The sequence below is a fragment of the Pleurodeles waltl genome, chromosome 1_2 (assembly GCF_031143425.1).
Source record: "Pleurodeles waltl isolate 20211129_DDA chromosome 1_2, aPleWal1.hap1.20221129, whole genome shotgun sequence".
Classification (NCBI taxonomy): Eukaryota; Metazoa; Chordata; class Amphibia; order Caudata; family Salamandridae; genus Pleurodeles; species Pleurodeles waltl.
The window spans coordinates 981,697,223-981,719,479 of record NC_090437.1 but is presented as its reverse complement, the minus strand read 5'-3'; the positions used below and the strand labels follow the sequence as shown (position 1 = coordinate 981,719,479).

Sequence of the window (22,257 nt, the reverse complement as noted above, 5' to 3'; positions counted from 1 at the left end):
CCTAGGTAGCATACCACATCTGTATTCCACTGCTGAGGAGATTCCACGGACACAGGAGATGTTACCGCGGTTAATAAGAATATCAATTACTTGTCCTAATTTATACACAAACCTAAGTAGCCTCCATAGAGCACCACCTCACGTAGCACTGGTGACAAATTTCACTCAGGGTCATGGATATATAATAGGGTGTCATCTGCGTAGGCTGAAATAAGCAAGGTGTGTGTGAGAGATATTCTCCAAGAGTACATTCTAAGGGTTCTGCCACCAGGGTATACAGCAGCAGCAACAAGGGGCAAACCTTCTTAGTGCCCCTGGTGATTTGTATGGGATCAATAATCACCCAATCAACCCGTATGTGCGCCGGCTTGTTGTCAAGTATTTGGACTAAGCACAGAAACACGTCTCCTACGCCTAAGCATTGCAAATGTAAATCCCCATTCCACTGAATCAAAGGCTTTCTCAGCATCAAGGAACACAGCTGTTTCCTTTGTTTCTGGGTTCACATGCACTATAGCATCAAATAGGGTCCGGAGACTGAAGGACAGCTTTCAACCTGGTATAAAGCCAGATTGTTCCGGGCCCACTATTTTGGACAGCAGGGGTGCCAAACTACGGGCTAGTATTTTAGCGTATATTTTGGAATCCACATTAAAAAACAGTGTCTATTAGACGGACAGTTCTCTGTGGGTTTTCTGGGATTTAAAAGTGGCCAGCAGTGCCTCCCTCGTTGAGTGGCATGTGCCCACCCTCTACCATTTCCTTATACAGGAGGAATCAGTTGAGGGATTATTTTGACTTGACAAGCCTTGTAAAAGGAGACTTTACATCAATACACAGAAAGCATGCCTTTTTGCGCAGCTGACTTCAGCTAGACTCAGTGGGGCCATAAGCTGTTCCCTATGTTCATTGGTGAACCATTTCATGGTGATATGAACAAGGAAGTCCTCAGCAGCATCCTCCCAGGTTTCTTCACAAATTGTCAGAATGGCATCCTCTCTACCTTCGGGCAAAGAAAAGCCACCAGAGTGGCCCCAGGTCGTTCCCCCTCTCAGTACACACAGGCCATTGCATATTTTCCCCCAAATGATTGAGCTCGAACTGCACAGTGTCATGATCGTCTCCCAGCTCGTCCTGGGTGTCTCCTAAAAGACTATGATCTGTGGTCTACACTTATTTCTCTGTTCCAAGGCTCCTATTTCTTTTTCCAACCAGCCAAGGAGGGAGCAGAGGACCAGTATTATTAGCGATAGTGACACCCCGATGTAAACTTTAAATGTCTCCCAAAACGTCGCAAATTCAGTCACAGAGCCTATGCTTAGGCGAAAGAAGTAATCTATTGCCTCCACCAGCTTGTTCTCAAATACCGCATCCATTAATAAATATGACCAAAATCGCCAAGTGAAGGCTGCTGGTCATGAGACACCCAGTTACAACAGCAGTGGTGAGTGATCTGAATACATACACACCTATGGTACGCAAACACACACCATATGCACTAAACTGCTGAACAGTAGCCAATAATATACACGTGTCTGTTCATCGTGTAATGTGGAGGTGTGTGTAGTTCCTGTCTGCGGTGTGTTGAAAACCCCAAACATCCAGCAGACAATGCTGTGCAGCAGTCTCCTGTAAAGCCCCTGCCACTGCTGGAGGACAGCCGGGCATACCTTTGGAGCATTCCAGGAGAGGGTCTGGTATGCATTTAAAATCACCACCCCAAATCTTCAGAACACCCCCCACCCCGTATCGTGTCAAAGTGGCATGTAACGTATAGTAAAAGTCAGAGTATGGCCTTGTATATAGGGCCATACACTCCCACTAGCAGGCCCACAAGATCATTCCTCGAACAGCACACCACCACATATTTGCCTCCCAGATCCACAAAACTAATGCTGGTGCACCCCTGACCTCTCTCGAGCACAAGTAGCACCCCACATGCAGCCGCACAATAAGCAGCCTGCACTGCATGAGTATAGTAACCCCAGGCAGGAGGTGTGTTTCCTGTAATATAGTTCCATCTATTTTGTGGCACTGCAAATATGTAACCACATTACGACCATCATTAAGGCCCTGCATATTTACTATCAAATGTCAGATTTGTAGGGGGGGGGGGGCGGAGTAAAATTGCATCTTTGTCTCATTCACGTCAGTTCCCATGTCTGCGCATCATGACTGATTTTTCCATTGCACTAGTGTACCTGTAACAGTCAGTGCAGTAACTCCAACTGTGAAAAACTTTACCCTCCCCTACCCACCCACCCACACTATGCAGTACAAAAACAGACAGTGAAAAACACTGCCCACCGCAAACAATCCAACCCTTTGTTTCCGAACAACAAACAATGTGGTATACAAATGGGGGCAGATGTTTCCTCTGCGCACCCTCCTAAACACTAAGGGTGATGCTGGCCGTACACAATTCTGCACTTGAGCCATTTCGACTATTAAGGGAACTCAATGCAAGGCCCACCTCACCGTCCACAATGACCTCAACACTCAGGCCAAGCAAGAGTTTAATATCACTAACATCATACATATGGACAGACAAGTTGCAACCAGCAGAACCTGGACATCCCACATTTAAACCAAACGCATCTATGACTACACTAACAGACAGCAGCTGTATAGGTATTCCCAGAGTTTACCAGTAGTTTATGAGAAGCCCATCCAGAAAGTACAAAGCATCCACATTAAGGGTCCGCCTTCCTCACATTACGCCACAAAATACATTAGTCATCCAGTTCCTGTGAGGCTCCTTCATCTGTGTCTCTCGAACCAGTCGATCACTGCTTTGATTTTGCAAACTCTTTATTGTTTCAGGAACTGATTCAGTTGCTTCGGGTCAACAACAATAATAGCTTTCCCATCCACCATCACCCTCAATCGGGCGGGGCAGAGCATGTTGTATTCCAGCTGGAGTACTAAAGGTTTATGCTTAGCTGCGATGAACTGCTCACCGGCCTCATGAACCTGTTGCGTAAAGTCTGGGCAGAGCGCCAAGACCGTACCCTCGTATCACAACTCCTTGAGGTCTCCTGCTTTACAAAGCGCTGCATCTCAGTCTCTGTAATTCAGTAGCCGCGCTATAATTAGGCGAGGCATTGCTCCACATACCAGCCTAGGAACCAGCTATCAATGAGTGAGTTGCACTACAAATACATCAAAGAAAATTTCATGCTCCAAAAAACTGATGACTAGTGTCTCCACAAACCTTTCCCTGTTGTCTATGTTCGTGGATTCCCCTAACCCCACGATGCGGAGATTGTTGTGATATAACCTGGCTTCAAGGTCTTCAGTCTTTGATTCAGGGTAAGCATCAGTTTGTCTGGATGCTTTTGTGCCGCCGTTACTTTGACCTGTTCATCCTCCGCGACTCTCCACTCAATCATATTCAAGCACTCAGTGGGCCTGTAAAGGCTCTCTGATATTTGGTCCATATAAAAGGATAGGGCATCTATCTTGCCATCTATTTTTGTGAGGCTGTGTTGCATCACTGTTAGGATTTAGTGCAATTCTCCACTAGACTCTGGCTCTGCATCCTCTTGTCTCAAGGCCACCACGTCACCATCCACTTGAGGTTTGGGTGTCCTACAGGTGTCAAATTGCAGCTTAGGTTGAGACTTATCAGTTTTACCCATAGTGATGAAGGTGTCCGGCAAGCCCAGCACCCTCTCTTCTATAGGTACGATGCAGATGGCGAAGGGTCACACAGACTGTCAGCCACGGCTCGCAAAATCAGCCAACATGAGTTCTCACTACCACCAGAGTAGTCACTTGTTTCCAGTATATCTGTGCCCCCAGTATAAGGTTGTCACTTTACTTGTTCGTCCCACTGCGACATTAATTGGTGTGATGGCACACGGAGGCCCCCAGAACCACAGATACAGGTCACTATCTCTGCATTTAAATGACCAGAAAGTGCTTCTGCCAAATGCAGGGCACAGTACTTTTGGGGCCTCTTAGTCCCCCAACGGTGCCACAAAGAGCGTTTACGGGCAATCAACGAGCTGTGCACCAGTGGCATTCTTTAGCAGCCCACAATCACCAAATGTACAGAATCAGGACCCCTTCCAAGGGAGTCTTGTAGTTACTTAGTAGGCCTCAGATGTTGTGTATAGCTGCACTCAAACTGCACTCCTATTGTCTATGGGCCAAGGCCATCAGGAAGCATCTAGCCTCACTCCACATGCAAGAAGGGGGCCCTCTGCGGCTCTCCCAGGCTCCCGTCACAACCCAAAGCCAAAGTGAGTACTGCAGTGTGACCCCCACGGGCTAGTCCAATACATGGTGTGCGTAGGCCCAACTCACCAGCACAGTTGCAAAAGCAGTGTGTGGGGGATCATGCCATTGCAGTGAGTGCATTCATGCAAAAGGGCCCAGGAGAGATACTCATGTGGCGGGCGATTAGCGCTCCATACCGGAGCATATTGTGGTATTTCAAAGGTGTGGGCCACGCCCTATCTCAAGTCCACGGCCCGCTAACAACACTCCGCCACAGTCCAGCAAGTCGGTGAGGCAGAAGGGGCTCCGATAGTGCTCCCAAGCCCCTACCGCGCCACCAAGGCTAAAGATGTGCAGCAAGCGGATGCAGGTGGGGCAGCCATAGGCCTCAACCCATGAAACAGCCGCTTTACTGCTGTTGGCACAGTTGCAAGCCCGATGGGGCACAGGCAGGTTCAATGCAGCCTGAGGGCCAATGTTGAGTTCTCCGCAGAGGCCACGTTTGTCTCTATCCATGTGCTGTGCAGCCCTACAAGGGGGTCCCGCCTCAGTCTCCCCCAACGGCCAAATACCTCCCCTTCTTTGGCTACATGGGCACCCAAAGCAGCCCCAATATGCAGACAGGTCCAGTGGTTAAGCGTTTGTGGTTCTAGAGTGAGTGAGTGAGTGAGTGAGTGAGTGAGAGTGTGTGTGTGTGTGTGTGTGTGTGTGTGTGTTTTATTTTTTTAAGCAGCTGGAGATCATCTACAAGGGGGTCGTCTTCGAGCTAGGCAAGCTCCACACCCTAGGCTTGGCTTAAGGATAAATAAGGTATGTTGAATATCTCTTTCCACACAAACCCTTGGGTGAGTTCTAGGGAGTCTTAACAGGTTTCCTACTTAAAATAATCCCTACATCTTGCAATCACTGAGCTTCAGAGGTGTGAACTTATCTCACAAAACAACCCAGCTTGCCCACTGCCTAGTCGTCTCCTCCTCTAGAGGTATCTACTCTGATACTATCAGTATCAGTGTACAAGAATAGTAGCTGCTGAAATGAGTTCACATTCTTACTGTTTACGGATATTTCACTCACACAAATTAATAGTTCCACTGCTTCTACTCTCCTAAAGGATCAATACTGAACAAAAGCTGATGAGAACAGACAATGTCTGACAACATATAAATCTGGTGCTGCCAGAACAAACATGTCCGCGGATCTCATTGGCACATTTTTTGGAGAGGTGATTTTATCGCCAAGCTACATCTTCCAGACAGCCTCCAGTGCTCTTGCAGCAGTCACATTCTTCAGTGACTGACTGTGAGGGACAGATGGGAGAAGCGCCAACAAGTTACAAACTCAATTGTGGCTCCTTCTTCCACACCTTCTGCATGCTCCACAGGATCTTCAGATGAGTCTCAGCCAACACCAGGAAAACGGTCACCCAGGCCCTCGTCACCAGCCTCCTCTACTACAGTAACAATCTCTATGCTGGCATGTCCTCCCAGCTCATGACTTCAGAAAAAAGAGAACAGCACCACCAGACTCATGCTGGACCTCCCCAAGCACACCCACATCAGCCTCCACTGGCTCCTCATCCAGAAGAAATGTAATTTGAAGCTCCTCATGCACGCCTACAAAGCCCTACATGATCAAGGACTGGACTACATCAACCACAGTCTACATTTCCACCAACCCACCAGAGCTCCTCCCTTCTGGCCCTCATGCACACGCCCAGAATCTGGCACAGACGCAGCAGTGTCCAGTCTTTTTCCTACATCGCCACGATGGAATGACCTACCCCTCTGAACTGCACTCACTTGAGGACTTCTGGAAGAGACCCAAGACGTGGCTCTTCAACAAGGGCATCACACCCCAGCGCCCAGTGACCCCCAGGAAAGACAGCACTGCACTCTAAAAATGATTGATTGAGGGGGCAAGTTAAAGAGGCCCAAGAGTCTGTCTGCTCACAGACATCAAGGGACAAGCTCTCACCAACATGGGTCAGTACTTCAAGCATTTGTCTTCTGTGCTCGTTTTTCAATAGCGCGAGCCACTCATCACCATTTCCAAGCAGATCAGGCAATTTGCCCTTCCTTCTTCAAAATACTGTGCCACCTAATACTCACAACAAGGATAAGGGGTCCTCCCAGTAAACAGCCACCAGATCTTTTTAAGGTGCCAAGTCACAGAGTTCACCTGGTAACTTCATGTTCAGCAACGACCTGCGATGAAGCGTTACTGATGAATTCAATAAGATTCCAGGACTCACAAACACTGCCCTCAAGCTTACTGAATTTTCTCACAGGGACTATTTCTGCATGCGTCGATATCTTTGATGGCACTGTGTCTAACTAATATAGCCCCCTGCTTTTCGTGGGGTGTATAGCTTTGCTAACCAGCTACTGAGGAAGTGATGCTTTTTCCCCAGGACCAACAAATTCTGAACTTTAGTGACAATGCATTTGTCAATGAAAACAAAAACACTCCAGAGAAAGCAAATAACTTTGAAAATGACTGCTCTATGCTTACCTGGAACATTTTGAATGATATTCGCCACTAAGGCACTAAAATGGCAACGGATGTCCTTTAGTGTGTCGGAGTCCTTCTCGTTTTCTGCTTCCAGTAGTTGTCTTGTTAAATCCACATACTCCAACAAGGTATTGTTGAGGGAATGGGTTTCGTTATCAAGGCCACCACTTGCACTTAAAAACAAATGCATATATGTATATCATAATAATATATAAGAAATGCTGCACATCATGTATAAAAACTTTGCATCACATTTTCAACTACAATTAAAGAAATGTAACCGTTTTACACTATGAAATTACACATCAGTAAGGGTCAATTAGAGAATTTGCAATCAGCTCAATTATGCCTATTCAAAATCATTAAAAAAAATCAAACAGTTGTTTAAGATAGCTAATACTTAAAATAAATAATCTAAGCTTTTTTGTGCAGTTTCTAATCACTTCTTTGCAATTTAATATAGCATCTGCTTGGCACTAGGGTATTGGAGAGTTTTACATGTGCACCACATTACATCAAGTCATTTTTTAAGGTACAGGAGATTAAGTGGTTCGTCTAGAATCACAGGATGTTGAGCAGACTACAGGAATTGAACCCAGTTTGCCAGTTTTAAAGTCAGCAGCTCTGACCGTTAGGCCACATCTCCTCCACAAAGCAAAGGAAAAAGTGAGAGTCAAAGCTGTTATCTGAAATGTTGCAATATATATATGTGTAAACAGAAACCTTGCGGCAGGCTGCTCTGACAAGCCTATGTGGATTTGTGGTATTTGATGGTAATGTTGGACACAAATCATAACAACTAGTTCAGGTCTTTTTTAATCTTAATCAGAGTTATGAAACTGCTCAGTGTTTTATGGCGTAATAGGTAATTCAATAAAATATTTAATGTAGCATTAACCCAGTACCAACCTAGCATCAAAGATTACAGGAGAATATTTTTATCGCCTGTGGAGCATCTTTAAAATAAAGGTATAGGCATGGTGTTCCATTAAAACGAGGTTAAAGAAACCAGGCCATATGAGGAGTGATGAATGAAGACATGATAGGCAAAATCCTAAACAGCAGTACCAAAAGTAATTTGTCATGGGCATGGAACATACGGCTCCAAGATATAACATAATCCCCAACACCAAATCTCCATCCTGTGAATCACTGCAAGGAGCTGCAATGTGTTTTTTTCAAATACAACATGGATATTTTGTGGATTTTATGAAAAGAACTGCCATTAAAACTCTACCCCTTTTAAAATAGCATAATCAGTTACCTGCCAGTAAAGGCCATTTGAATCCGTCCCATTCTTGGGCTGCAAATCGTTAATAATAAACGTGGAAGGCAAATATGAATTACCCTTTAGGCATTTGATCACAGCAGCTAGTGCTGTAGATCTGCATGCTGTGCATGCTCCCGCCATCTAGTGTTGGGTCCAGCCGTGTGCAAATTGTTTTTCTTTGAAAAAGTTTCTCAAGTCACAGGGTGCCGTGACTTCTCCCCGTTATTAATGTGCATGGTCATCCGCTCCATTGTTAGATTGTTTTCCTGCAAGTGGGTGAGAATGAAATGTGAAGTAAAGCGATGCAGAGAGAGATGATCATGGAAAAGAGGCAGCAAGAGACACTGCAACGGCTATAGCTGTCCACTGGATGAGGGTTGGCGCAAGTGAATACACATGACTACATGCCACAAACAGATGCTTACAGGGTAAGTAACATTTTTTGTTTGAGGCATATGTTGCTGTGGATACACATTCACAAAGTAATGTTCTGTGGAGGTGTGTGGTGGGGACCCAGAAGCTGGTTTGCATCAAATCTCAGCTATTGGGATGTTCCCCCAGGAAGGCCGTAGAGGATGTTTCAAAGTGGCGTGGCCTCCTTGGGAAGTGGGCAGAGTCCCCTTAGCTTTCACACAGCATTTCTGGATGTATCTAAAAAGCTAACTAGCAATACCCAACTTGGCTAGACCCTTCCCACTATTAGGTTTGGAGAAAGCAACAAAAAGTTATCTTTTCCTAAATGATGTGGTTCTGTCAAAACAGTGAAGGAAGGCTCATTTATCTAAAGTATGGGGAGCATATTCCGCAACTGAGTCAGGTTGCAGGAAGTTCAACGGACTGGTTAAGGTTGAAGTGAAAGACCACTTCAGGAAGAAGTTTCGGGTTGGTGAGGAGGTCAACCCTATGAATTTGGATCTTCCAGGGTTAATACCCAAAGCTCATCAACATGCCTGAAATGGCACTTATAAGAAAGGAATTGAACGAGGCAGGAGTGAATGGGATCAAATTGAGGGCCTAGGAGTCTTGTGAGTACAATGTTCAGATTCCATAATGGGGCCGGTGGACTCTGGCAGCAATGACCCTTTTGAGATCCTCAATAAAAGCTTTAAGGACCAGAGTCCTGCTTTTTTAGATAAATTGCACCCTGCCATTTGCTCTGAGAGTGTCTACCCTAGCATCAACATATGCATTAAAAAGGAAAGTATTGGCATGGCAAAAGGGTTATTTTGCCAGGTAGGCATGGCAGTGTAAATGTGCACATGCATTCTCTGCAATGGTAGGCCTCAGCCATAGTTAGAGAGCTACTCAGGGAGGTGGCACAATATGCGCTGCAGGCCCACTAGTAGCAATTAATGATAAGGCCCAAGTCACAGGTAGTGCACTTTGTTAGGGACTTAGAAATAAATGAAATACGCCAATTGGGGGTAAGCCAATACTACCACATTTAGAGGAGCTAGCTCAAGTACTTTAATACTGATCAGTAGTGTTAAAGTGCAGAGTCCTAATACCATCAAAAACAAGGTCAGAAAAGTGGAGGCAGGCAAAAAAGTTAGGGGAAGCCCACCCTAAGGCTGTTAGGTCTAACAGCATGGAATCCTCCGGAAGGGGTGGACGGGTAGGGTACAAGTCAGGGTCTGTGTCCCCAGGTAGGTCTGCGTCATAGAAATCCCATGGATCACCCTGCCAAGAGGTATCAAATGTGTCTTCTACTCCCCCCGTGCCCACTCATGTCACTATGAGGAGACCCCTACAGTGTGATATCAAGGGGGTCACCTGGAAAGCAAACCGGGAAAGTGAAGGCTGAGACAGGGTGAGAGAATAGTTGTGCACCTGGTAAAGAGCTGGTAGCCTTATCCACTTTATTATCTGTTTTAGAGGAATCAGAATGTGCAAGGCTTCCTAGAAGGATAGCTGGCATTTCAAGGGTGGAACAGCAGCAGGCCCGAAGAGCAGCCAAGTATCCAGCCAGAGTGGGGGTGGACAACTAGGTGTCTCTGCCTTGAATCGATTTCTTCCTGCAGTTTGAGGAGAATCAGATTCAACCACACTGGCATCAGTCTTGCAGGTCAAAGCTAAAGTCTTCGCCTCCAAGGGTGGCTACGGTTTTGGGGCAGAGGATTGGCTTGGTGCCAGTGTCTGAGCAGACTGTGTAGAAAGCTTCTTCAGTGCCGACCCAGAGCTGGTCAGAGAATGTAAATTGGTTTGTCAGTGATGACCATGGCCAAAGGCAGTGGTCCCCCAAACGCCTGTCTCTGGTGCGCCAGAATGCCTTTGTGCCCTTTGACAGAAGGCTGCTAGGATGCTGAGCAGTTTCAAGGTGGGGGGGGGGGGGGCGGGCGGAATGAGGTGCCATACTCTTTCAGGGAGGAGAACAGAAACAGGAATGTGAGGCCTAGCAAAAATGGGACTGCCTCTATGACTGGACCCTAAGGTCAGGAGGACGAAGAAAAAGCCCAGGAAGAAAGAAGATGAATGTGGTACAGGGTCAGACAAGAGAATAAATAAAAACAATTCTAAGATGAAAAAGTAGTGGCCCATAAGGGTGACAAATTATGCTCCCCACTTGTAGCACTTAATAGCCAGGAGAGGGGTAGGTGGAAACGAAGAGGTACCACATCCTCAACAGAAGCAGACCATGGAAAAGAGGCAGAAATCAAAGCCCCCTACAGCAATGGAAAAGGACACTGGTAAAAAAAAAAACTGCAGTAGAACCCTGAGTGAAACAAGTATTATAACACTACTCCCAGAAGGAGCACTGAGCAAGCTCCCAGTAGGGAAAAGATCATTATAAAAGAACGGGCAAAAGCCTACCCCAACTGCTCCGAAGAGCAGGGACTGGAAAGGACTCCAAAACCAGGCAGAACCTCAGAGAGCACGCTCTCTTAGGCAAACTGCTTATCAGCAGAGTACAACAGAAAACCCCCTTTAAGAGGTATAAGACCCAAACCGGGTCAGAAAATAATAATGAAACCTGTCCACTCTAGTGGGGTTTAAAAACAGAACACCTGCAACGCAGGAGCACCAAGCACCTGTGAAGAGCAGGAACACCACAATGGGTGTCAAATTATAATCAACAAGCACATCATTGCAATGGCAGTAAGAACAAAGTGTAACAGGGGAATAAAATGCAACTGCCCCTGAACAATGGAACAAACCAGAAGACGCCTCTGGGGGAAAAAGAAGAAAAAAAAAAGGAGGACTTACAACAGAGTCCCACCTTGAGCATCTTTAAAAACAGCATAAGCCCGAGTCTGCATGAGTGCCAAAAAAGGTAAGTGCCATCAAAAGGCATATCAAGTAAAGATGCTTGCATTGCTTCTGAGTAATTGGAATAACGTAACCATGCCCTTCGTCGCAGTGTTACTGAAGAAGCCATAATCCTTCTGAAAGGATCTGTGGTGTTCATACCACATCTAACACTAAGCTTGGCAGCCTGCTGATCATCCAGTACAAAAGATGTTAAAGCTTGCCTAGCCTCGTCGGGCAGAGAAGGTAAAATGCGATCCACTGAGTGTCACAAAACATGAGACAAGCGAGCAAGGACACAGACGTATTGGTTGAACACAAGGCAGAACTAGACAAAGCGAAAATCCGCCTACTAGAAGCGTCCACCTGTCTGGCTTCCCGCTCTGGCGGGACAGGAGGAAACTGTGTAAAACTGTGTGCAGCCAAAGCAGTTTGCACCACAAAACTGAGTAGTTGGATACCGCTGGAGGCATGACTGATCCTCCGGGGTCGGCCTGTGTATGCGAGTGTGTGCTCCACAGGGGGACTAGATATTAGCTGGGTCCAAACCCCCAAAAGGATATCATAAAGAGCCTCAAAATAAGGAAGGACCGGCTCCACAGAAGAGTGGCCAGGATGTAAGATATCAAAGCAAACAGTCCAGAAACTGTAAATGTAACTCTTCCACACACGTTTTAACATCTCTGCAAAAGCAGAACAAACCTCTGAAGCAACCCAGGGAATGATAGGAGGCTGGAAGACGGCGAGGAGTCCAGACCTCTAGCACTGGCTAATTCAACTAACCAATCCGATTGAGGAAGCAGAGTGATGTCGGAATTGGAGGCTCAGAATGGAAACCTCGCTCTTCCTATGGAAGAACTGGAGAGGGAGTGTTGTACCTGGCCTTTTTTGCAGGATAATACCCAGTTTTTTTGCCTCCGTTCTAATTTTCTGACCAGCTTTTGTTGGTTTTAGGACTTTGGGCACTTTACCACTGCTAAAACAGGGCTAAAGTGCGTATGCTCTCTGTGCGAAGTGTACTGCTGAGCGGTTTATCCATGTTTGACATAATTGATTTACTAGTAAGTCCCTAGTAAAGTGCATTAGAGGTGCCCAGGGCCTGTACATCAAACACTACTAGTGGGCCAGCAGCACTGGTTGTGCCATCCACATTAGTAGCCCTGTAAACATGGCTCAGACCTGCCACTGCAGTTTCTGTGTGTGCAGGTTTAAACTTCCAATTCAACTTGGCAAGTGTACCCACTTGCCAGGCCTAAACCTTCCCTTTTACTACATGCCAGGCACCTCTAAGGTAGGCCCTAGGTAGCCCCGGGGGCAGAGGCAGTGTATGTTTAAGGTAGGACATATACTAATGTGTTTTATAAGTCCTAACAGTGAAATACTGCCAATTTCGGTTTTCACTGTGCAAGCCCTATCTCTCTCATAGGTTAACATTGGGGCTGCCTTTAAATATCCTTAAAACGCAGATTCCAATTGAGAGCAGATAAAAATGTGGAGTTTAGGGTCTCTAAATTCACAATTTAAAAGTACATCTTTTCGTGAAGTTGGTTTTTAAATTGTCTGTTTGAAAATGTCACTTTTAGAAAGTAGACATTTTCTTGCTCAAACCATTCTTTGACTGCCTGTTTGTGGATTGTCTGTCTGGGTCAGTTTGACAGTTGGGCTGTTTTGCACCTCTCTAGACAGTGACACAAAGGGGGTGGAGGTGTAGCCTGCATATCCTGATGAGCCGTGTGCGCTAGAGGGGATGGAGGCGTTGTCATTCACACATGAAAGGACTGTGCCTCCCCTCACACAATGTAGTATCCAACCCCCTGATGTGTGCTTGGGGCCTCGTCTGGACAAGGAAGGATCTGTCAAACACTTGAGACTTGGCTTTGAAGTTTGCCAATTTCAAAGGTAGAAAGGGGTATAAGAGGAAGACCCCAGACTTTTAGAATCATACTGGAATCAAGAGGAACCTCTGCCTCAGAAGAGCTGAAGGAGTACTGTCCGGTTGCTGTGTTGCTTTACAGGACTGCCCTGCAGTTGCTGCTTCTGCCTTAAAAGAATGCAAAGTTTGAACTTTGCTGTGTGTCCTGCTTGAGAAAGTTCTCCAAGGGCTTGGAGTACAGCTTGCCTCCTGTTGGAAGTCTCAAGGACACCAAATACTTCAGTTTCCTCAACCTGCAGCACTGGGAACTGTGTGTTTTGTGTTGTTCAAGAGGAGAAACCACTGTGCAGCAGCCAACGAAGCCGCTGGCCGCACCGTGACCTGCCAACGCCGCACTGTCCCGCTTCACACCGTGACCCTTGTCTTACCGATGCAATCATCGGACGACTTCACTGAGTCTCTGCTCCCACCGCGACCTGTGGGCCCACACTCGGGCATTGCCTGCTCACACTGCAGCCTGGGCCTCCCCGATGACGACGCTCCTGCTGACACAGACGCCACTGCCTGCACTGTGGCCTGTGGACAGCACTCGTGAGGTACACGAAGCACCATCCCATCCCACACCGAAGCCCCAGTACACCGACGCCAGCACCATCAACCCCAGTGTTGTTGCCAGGCATCCCTGCCTGCACAGTGGCCTGTGGACAATGCTCGTGAGGGTCACGAAGCATCGTCCCTTCCCACACCGCTGGCTTGGGCCGATCGACAACAGCTCTTCAGCAACAACGATGACGCTGCCTGCACCGTGACCTGTGGACACTGCACATCGCACTGCCCCGCTTCACGCCACAGCCCTGGTCTCACCGACCCCACTGGACGCATCACAGAGCCGCTGCCTGCACCGTGACCTGTGGGCACCAAACGTCGCATCGTCCTGCTTCGCACCACAGCCCCGACGCCATCCACACCACTGCTCCGGACTTCAATCAGCCCGGAGTTCGATCCGCAACACAGGTGGCCTCAAGAGCCCGACGACTCCCGCACCAACTCCGGAACTGAAACTTCAATGCCTACAGTGCCACTCTCCGGAGCTTACCGTGAGGATCACAACGCGAGGATCACAACTCCCTGCAAATCCACAGTACTGTTTGCGGGTCTTCCCGACACCGTAGCTGGCCCATGATGCCACTGCCGGCCTGAACTATTGTTTTTTTTTTTTTATCACAACGCCGTGATAGTCCCAGGTGGAGCTATCTACTTCAAGGAACTGTATTTTTAGGATAAATCTAACAAAAAAATATATATTTTTAACACTGTTTGTTGGATTTTTATTGTTTTGGTCTTGTTTTGCACAGATAAATATTAGCTATTTTTCTAAAACTACTTTTGCAGTGTTTTCCCTTATTACTGTGTGTTATGTACAAATGTTTTACACATTGCTTCTGAGATAAACCTGACTGCTCGTGCCAAGCTACCAAGAAGGTGAGCAGGGGATATCTGAGCCGGTATCTCCCTTATCCCGACTAGAGTGAGGGTCCCTTACTTGGACAGGGTGCAAACCAACTGCCAACTAGAGACCCCATTTCTGACCGGGAGCCTCAGAAGACAGAGAAATAGCCAACTCTAATGGGGCCAAGCCAGGCTGAGTCGACATCAGAAGGAAAACACCTCAACATCGTAAGGGGTGTCGTCCGACTCCGGGGATACAATAATCAGGGCATTGTGCGAAGCCACAGGCGCCACCACCGCCGAAGTCAGTAAGGGAGAAAGGGACACCAAAACCAATCATGAGAGAGGAGACAGGCGCAGATGATGGAAGCCAAGGGGGGCTGTGCATCTGTGCCGATCCAACTCCAGAGTCAAGAGGCCCAATGGGCCCTGAGGACAAAGCCACTGGTGAGGAGCACGTCAGGGCACCCGCATCCTCCTTAGGGCCTGAAGGCACTCCAGAGGGAGGGGAAGGCCCAAAAACAGCATGAAAGGCCGACTAATATTCCCACATCTGGGCCAGAGTTGCCCAGGCCCCGGGAAAAAGTGGGAGGCACGGGGTCGACTCCTGCGCAGGATCGCCCTCGGGGAACAGGGGGAGCCATGCGAGGGGGCGGTGGCTTTGGGGTGGGGGGGTAGGATGAAGCAACTTCGACTGAGGGAGACACTTACCTCAAGATGTTGCAGGATCTGGAGACTTCAAAGGAGTCATATGCGAGCATCTTCTGGAACGGCTGCTAGGATGAGCCGTAAAAGGACTGCAATGCTTATGAGAATCCTGTGACACACACCGCCAGGAGCTTCATCCACCGTTTCTGCAACACCTTAGGCCTCAACTGTTGACAAACATCACAGTCCGTATCGTGGTGGGTGCCTAAGCACCACATAAAAACAGTGAGTGTCAGTGAACGACTTATGTCGAGCACAGGACCTACAAGACTTAAAGCCAGAAGGCATAAACACTGTTACAATGACAGAAATCATGGAGAGGGAAGGCCAAATAACTGGCCAGAGGTAACCACTTCTCCAGATCCATATTGCTGCGTGAAAAAGAAACCAATGTCAGCGTGTCGGGGGAGATACTATATGGACTCCATCTACGTCATATCCTGAAGGATGACATCGATATGGAGTCGCACAACGCCCTCTACCGATGTGCACAGGTACTGCTGAAAAAGGTTTTCGGATCCAGTCTGGCACCTGGGGAGAATTCTATGGTAAGGAATCTAGGACTAGTTGTCTCAGTCAGATAGGAAAGTCTCTGGCATAAACATTATATAACATTTGAGACACTACCACTCTTAGAACATTTCAAACTTTGAGGTGAACCTGAACATAATGGAAGTCATATTGGCTAAATAGCACATCTGCTCACCTGTAAACGGAGGGATCAACCTTTCAGACTCATGTAGCACAGACACATTCTAGTCTGCCTAACTTAAGGCTAGGCAGAATCCTCAATATGCTGACTGGGCTCAAAAGAACCCTCATTGAGGTAATGGTGACTCCTTGAAAAAAGTTGATAATGCCCTGCTGATCAAGACAGCATTTCTAGTTCATTTGTGAAGCCCAAGGGGCAGTTTTGGATATATGTAAAAGTTTTCTTCCATGCCAGCGCAATGGCATTGCTGCATCAATGGCATCACTAGCTTACTAGGAACGATAGTCCAAGAGATTATCAGTGGGTTTATTTCAGTTTAAATACCCAGAAAGGCAGGACCCAGTTGTTGGCTAGGCAGTCTACCTCAGTAGATGAGAAATGTGTTTGGCTGAGTAGTGGACATTTCCCACTATGCTGTGAGGTGAGAGTGAATTATACAGGACATGTGGGTGCTGGACATTTTAGCAACTGGCCTCTGGAAGCTGCAAACAAACCGCATCCCTGCCTAGCAGAGACACTGGCTACACCTCTATAAATTGAAATAAATATTTTTACTTCAAAGTGAGACAATGAAGACAAACACATTTCCCAAAAGGTACCCAGTAAACAACATCTGTTATTTAGTGATGCAATAATAAGCACAGGGGTCTCTAGCTTAAGATTTATCAGCAAAATGTAGTTGAAAACACTCCTTCAGGATTGCAATATTTGCAGAAGTTGTTTGTTTTAGTAATAGTACACTACTGTTGTGTAAGATGCTGGTTTTCATGTTCCGCTGCACAGGAAGCATTGCTTATGTTTCGTGGCCAGAGTATTTCAACAACAGTAGCTGAAGATTCCTGACCTTAAGTCAGCACCTCATTCTTTTTTCTTTTAACAAAATGATGTGTGGATTCAAGTCTGTGCCTTGCCTACATATTTTGCTAATAACAGCACATTGTAGAATAGGGGCCGAAGGAGCAGGCTGTAAGTGGCTTTACTTATCCAAGCATAAGGGAAGTAAACCGCACCACATGGTACAAGCCTTGTTGAAGAAAGTAACGGGAATCGGATACCTTGTTGCAGTATTAACCAGAGAAATAATTTCCGCGTTGGGCATTAAATCATCATACATTATATAATTTTCCTATTCTGTATGTGCAGGGGATAGTCTTTCAGGAAGAAAACCTTTACAGAGGACACAATTGGTTAGACTTTGGCATGCCACAACAGCTCAAAGAAAGAATAATGTTAGACATTGTTTGAACTCCTCATTAAGTTTTGCCTTGAACACTCCAACGACTACGGTCACCTCAAGTTACAGTGATATCTGGTGCTTTATTGGAAAGCTGGGGAGCCCACATGCCTCAGACCTGTACTCAGTCACAGAGTGAAGGTTAGCTATCCAGATACAGCAGCTGAAAGTAGTAAAGTATTCATAGACAACGTTCATGCTTCAGGTGTCAGGAATGACCTCACTAGCGACAATAAATCAGAGCAATGTTCAGTATTCTGAAGCAAGATAACGCCGGCATATTTATTTTATTAAAAAGTTAAGCAGTTGTAGATACTGGCTACCATGCAATTTCTGTGATGGCACAACATTTTAGAGGAATAAAATACAGTAGTCAACCACAGGAGATCACTTGATGGAAACTGTATGAGTGGGAGTTAGATCAGGATCTAGTGGACGAACTGTATCAGCTTTGGGGATTTCAGGCATAGATTGTTTTGTGACAAAGAACTAATCAATGCTTTGTCTTCACCTCCAAGATTCTTCCTCACTTGGAGGGAAGTTCACTTTTGACTGGGCAGGAGACTTCCTGTGCATGTTTTTCTGCTCATTCACCAGATGGTAAGATTGTTGCTTGGTTACCAATATCTGATGATCTTAGTTGTGTCCAAGAGATGCACTGGAAAATGAAAATTCTGTGTTCATAGAAGGTTTTGCACCCAATTAGTGATGAATCACTCAAACTGTTATATGGAAAATGTCACTTACCCAGTGTACATCTGTTCGTGGCATGTTGCGCTGCAGATTCACATGCTGTGCACTGTTCCTGCCATCTAGTGTTGGGCTCGGAGTGTTACAAGTTGTTTTTCTTCGAAGAAGTCTTTTGGAGTCACGGAACCGAGTGACTCCTCCTTTTCGGCTCCATTGCGCATGGGCGTAGACTCCATCTTAGATTGTTTTCCCCGCAGAGGGTGAGGTAGGAGTTGTTAAAGTAAGGATACTAGAGGTGCCCATGCAATGGAGTAAATGTGTATGTACATATAGTCTTAAAGTTAAAATTATTTACATATATACACTTTTAATGCAACTAAAACGGCTACAGGCTCCCGGGGAGGTGGGAGGTCGCATGTGACTCTGCAGCGCAACATGCCACGAACAGATGTACACTGGGTAAGTGACATTTTCCGTTCGATGGCATGTGTAGCTGCAGATACACAGACTACAAAGCACTAATCTCCCCAAAAGCAGTGGTTAGCCTGTAGGAGTTGAAGTTGTCTGAAATAATGTTCTTAGTACAGCCTGTCCTACTGTGGCTTGTTGTGCTGCTAACACATCTACACAGTAATACTTAGTAAATGTATGAGGCATAGACCAAGTGGCTGCCTTACAAATTTCTGTCATTGGTATATTACCAAGAAAAGCCATTGTGGCGCCTTTCTTTCCAGTGGAGTGTGCCCTTGGAGTAATGGGTAATTTTCTTTTTGCTTTTAGGTAACAGGTTTGTATGCATTTGACAATCCATCTGGCAATGCCCTGTTTGGATATGGGGTTACCTGCATGTGGTTTTTGGAAAGCTACAAACAATTGTTTTGTTTTCCAAAATAGTTTTGTTCTCTCAATGTAATACATTAGCGCTCTTTTTATGTCTAACTTCTGTAATGCCCTTTCTGCTACTGGGTCTGGCTGTGGGAAGAAGACTGGGAGCTCTACCGTTTGATTTAGATGAAACGGTGATGTGACTTTTGGTAAGAATTGTGGATTTGTACGAAGAACCACCTCATTTTTATGTATTTGTATAAAGGGTTCTTGAATAGTAAACGCCTGTATTTCACTAACTCTTCGTAGTGAAGTGATGGCTATTAGAAAGGCTACTTTCCAAGTTAAAAATTGGATTTGACAAGAATGCATGGGTTCAAATGGTGGGCCCATGAGTCGTTTTGACACAATATTAAGATCCACGACGGCACTGGTGGTGTCCTTGGGGGTATGATTCTTTTTAGTCCTTCCATAAAGGCTTTAATAACTTGGATTCTAAAAAGCAATTTTGTATGTCTAATCTGCAGATAAGCAGATATTGCAGTGAGATGTATTTTAATGGAAGAGAAGGCTAGACTGGACTTTTGTAAGTGCAGTAAGTAACTTACAATGTTTTGTGTGGAGGCGTCTAGTGGCGTAATCTGATTAGCCTGGCAGTAACAAACAAGTCTTTTCCATTTGTTAGCATAACAATGTCTGGTTGTGGGTTTTCTTGCTTGTTTATTGACCTCCATACATTCTTTAGAAAGGTTTAGATAACCAAATTTTAAGACTTCAGGAGCCAGATTGCTAGGTTGAGCGATGCTGGATTCGGGTGTCTGATCTGTTGTGTTAACAGATCTGGTCTGTTTGGTAGTTTGATGTGGGGTACCACAGATAAGTCCAACAGTGTGGTGTACCACGGTTGGTGAGCCCACGTTGGTGCTACAAGTATTAGTTTGAGTTTGTTTTGACTCACTTTATTGACCAGATAAGGAATGAGCAGGAGAGGGGGAAAAGCGTAAGCAAATATCCCTGACCAGCTGATCCATAGAGCATTGCCCTTGGACTGAGGGTGTGGGTACCTGTACGCGAAGTTTTGGCATTTTGAGTTTTCTTTTGTTGCAAATAGATCTATGTTTGGTGTCCCCCAGCGATCGAAGTGATCCTGTAGAATCTGGGGATGTATTTACCATTCGTGAGTTTGCTGTTGATCTCAACTGAGATTGTCGGCTAACTGATTTTGAATGCCTGGTATGTATTGTGCTATCAGGCGAATGTTGTTGTGAATTGCCCAATGCCAAATTTTCTGTGATAAGAGATACAGCTGTGACAAGTGTCCCCCCCCCGTTTGTTTAGATAATACATTGTTGTCATATTGTTTGTCTTGATAAGAATGTGTTTGTGGGCTAGAAGTGGCTTAAACGCTTTTAATGCTAGAAATACTGCTAGCAGTTCCAAGTGATTTATGTGAAGTAGTTTTTGTTGATTGTCCCATTGACCTCGTATGCTGTGATTGTTGAGGTGTACTCCCCACCCAACCATGGAAGCGCCTGTAGTGATAATGGCGTGAGGCACTGGGTCTTGAAAAGGCAGCCCTTTGTTTAAATTGATAGGGTTCCACCACTGAAGCGAAGTGTGTGTTTGGCGGTATATCAACACTAGATCTTGTAGTTGACCCTGTGCCTGCGTCCATTGTTTTGTTAGACACTGTTGTAAGGGTCGCATGTGTAGTCTTGCGTCTAGGACAATAGCTATGCATGAGGACATCATGCCTAATAGTTTCATCACAAACCTTACCGTCTATTGTTGGTTTGGTTGTATGCTTGATCTTACATTTTGGAATGACTGAACTCTTTGTGGACTTGGAGTGGCAATTGCTCTTTGTGTGTTGAGTGTTGCTCCCAAGTATTTTTGTATTTGGGATGGTTGTAGATGTGATTTTTGGTAATTTATAGAAAACCCTAGTTTGTGTAGAGTATCTATGACATATTGCGTGTGAGACTGACATTAGCCAATCGTCCAAATATGGGAATACGTGCATGTGCCGTCTCCTTATATGAGCTGCTGCTACTACTGCTAGGCATTTTGTAAATACTCTGGGGGACGTTATTATTCCGAATGGTAGCACTTTGAATTGATAATGTCTGCCTTGTATTACAAACCTGAGGTATTTTCTGTGACACGGATGGATGGGTATGTGAAAATACGCATCCTTGAGATCCAGTGTTGTCATGTATTCCCCTCTTTTTAATAAGGGAACTACATCCTGAAGTGTTACCATGTGGAAATGATCTGATTTGATGAAGAGATTCAGTGTTCTGAGATCTAAGAAAGGCCTTAATGTTTTGTCCTTTTTTGGAATAAGGAAATACAGGGAGTAAACGCCTGTTCCTTTCTGTTGATAGGGTACTAGCTCTAAGACTTGTTTTTGTAGCAGTGCTTGGACCTCTATATGTAATAGAGGTAAGTGTTGTGGAGACAATCTGTGCGGTTTTGGAGAAACATTTGGAGGGAATGTTGTGAATTCTATGCAAAAACCATGTTGGATAATTGATAGGACCCACGTGTCTGCCGTAATGTGTGTCCAATTGTGGTAGTATTTGGTTAGCCTCCCCCCCACTGGTGACAAGTTTTGTGGTAGTGTGACATTGAAGTCACTGTTTGCTAGGGCTTGGTTTGGCGGGCTGGAATTTCCCTCTTCCTCTTAGGAATTGTCCTCTATAGGAACCACGAAACCCCCCTCTTTGGTATTGTGACTGGTAGGTGGGTTTTGTTTGGGAGGTGGATGGTTCAGATGTTTGTTGTCAAAACCCCCCCCTAAACTGTGGTTTCTCAAATGTGCCTCTGTACTTTGGGGGAGTAGAGCGCGCCCATGGCTTTGGCCGTGTCTGTCTTTTTTCATCTTCTCAATCGCGGTATCCACCTCCGGCCCAAACAACTGATGTTGGTTAAACGGCATGTTTAGTAACAAATTGGACAAGATGGCCACAGCACACAGAATGTATAGTACAAAAGTGTAGCAGGGATAAGTATCCCTGATGGTACGTTGTAGGTCGGAGGAAGTGAGAGGTTGAATAAAGTTTCAAGTCTTGTTTGTAGATGGTGTCTTTATTTGTAGATGCTTATAGATCAAAATACCATCATCGAGATACAGCCAACACGTGTTTCGTCACACGGGTGACTTCATCAAGGCTGGGCTGTCCGGCCAGAATGGTAGGTAACGAAGGTACGTAACGAGGGTGCTCTGTGATCAGCTGAGAGGGCCTTAGAAGGTGAATTTCATCTTCTTAGAGTAAAACTGTGAGTTGTAAGGCTGCCCAAGCAGCAGCAGGTGAGTAAGGTATTGAACATGTATGGTAGGATAGGTGTAGGAGGCCCTGATAAGCCTGGAGTCAAAATCTAAAGAGCCTTCGAGCGTTTACTGTATGTTTAGTACAGCCTGTTGTATTTCTGGTTTAAAACCAGAACTTCGCAGCCATGCATGCCTTCGAATCGTCACAGCCGTGTTGACAGTCCGTGCTGCTGTATCTGCA

The 22,257-nt window shown here is 45.8% G+C and overlaps 1 protein-coding gene across 12 annotated transcripts in view; it reads right to left on the bottom strand.

Annotated features, from left to right (window-relative positions):
- FRYL (FRY like transcription coactivator) overlaps positions 1–22,257 on the bottom strand; it is a 1,894,812-nt gene that overhangs the window by 1,127,835 nt on the left and 744,720 nt on the right. For all 12 annotated transcript variants that reach the window (XM_069201557.1, XM_069201569.1, XM_069201550.1 and 9 more), the window contains one exon: positions 6,736–6,908. In XM_069201557.1, coding sequence (XP_069057658.1) covers positions 6,736–6,908 — 173 coding nt within the window. The remainder of the gene's footprint in view (positions 1–6,735; positions 6,909–22,257) is intronic.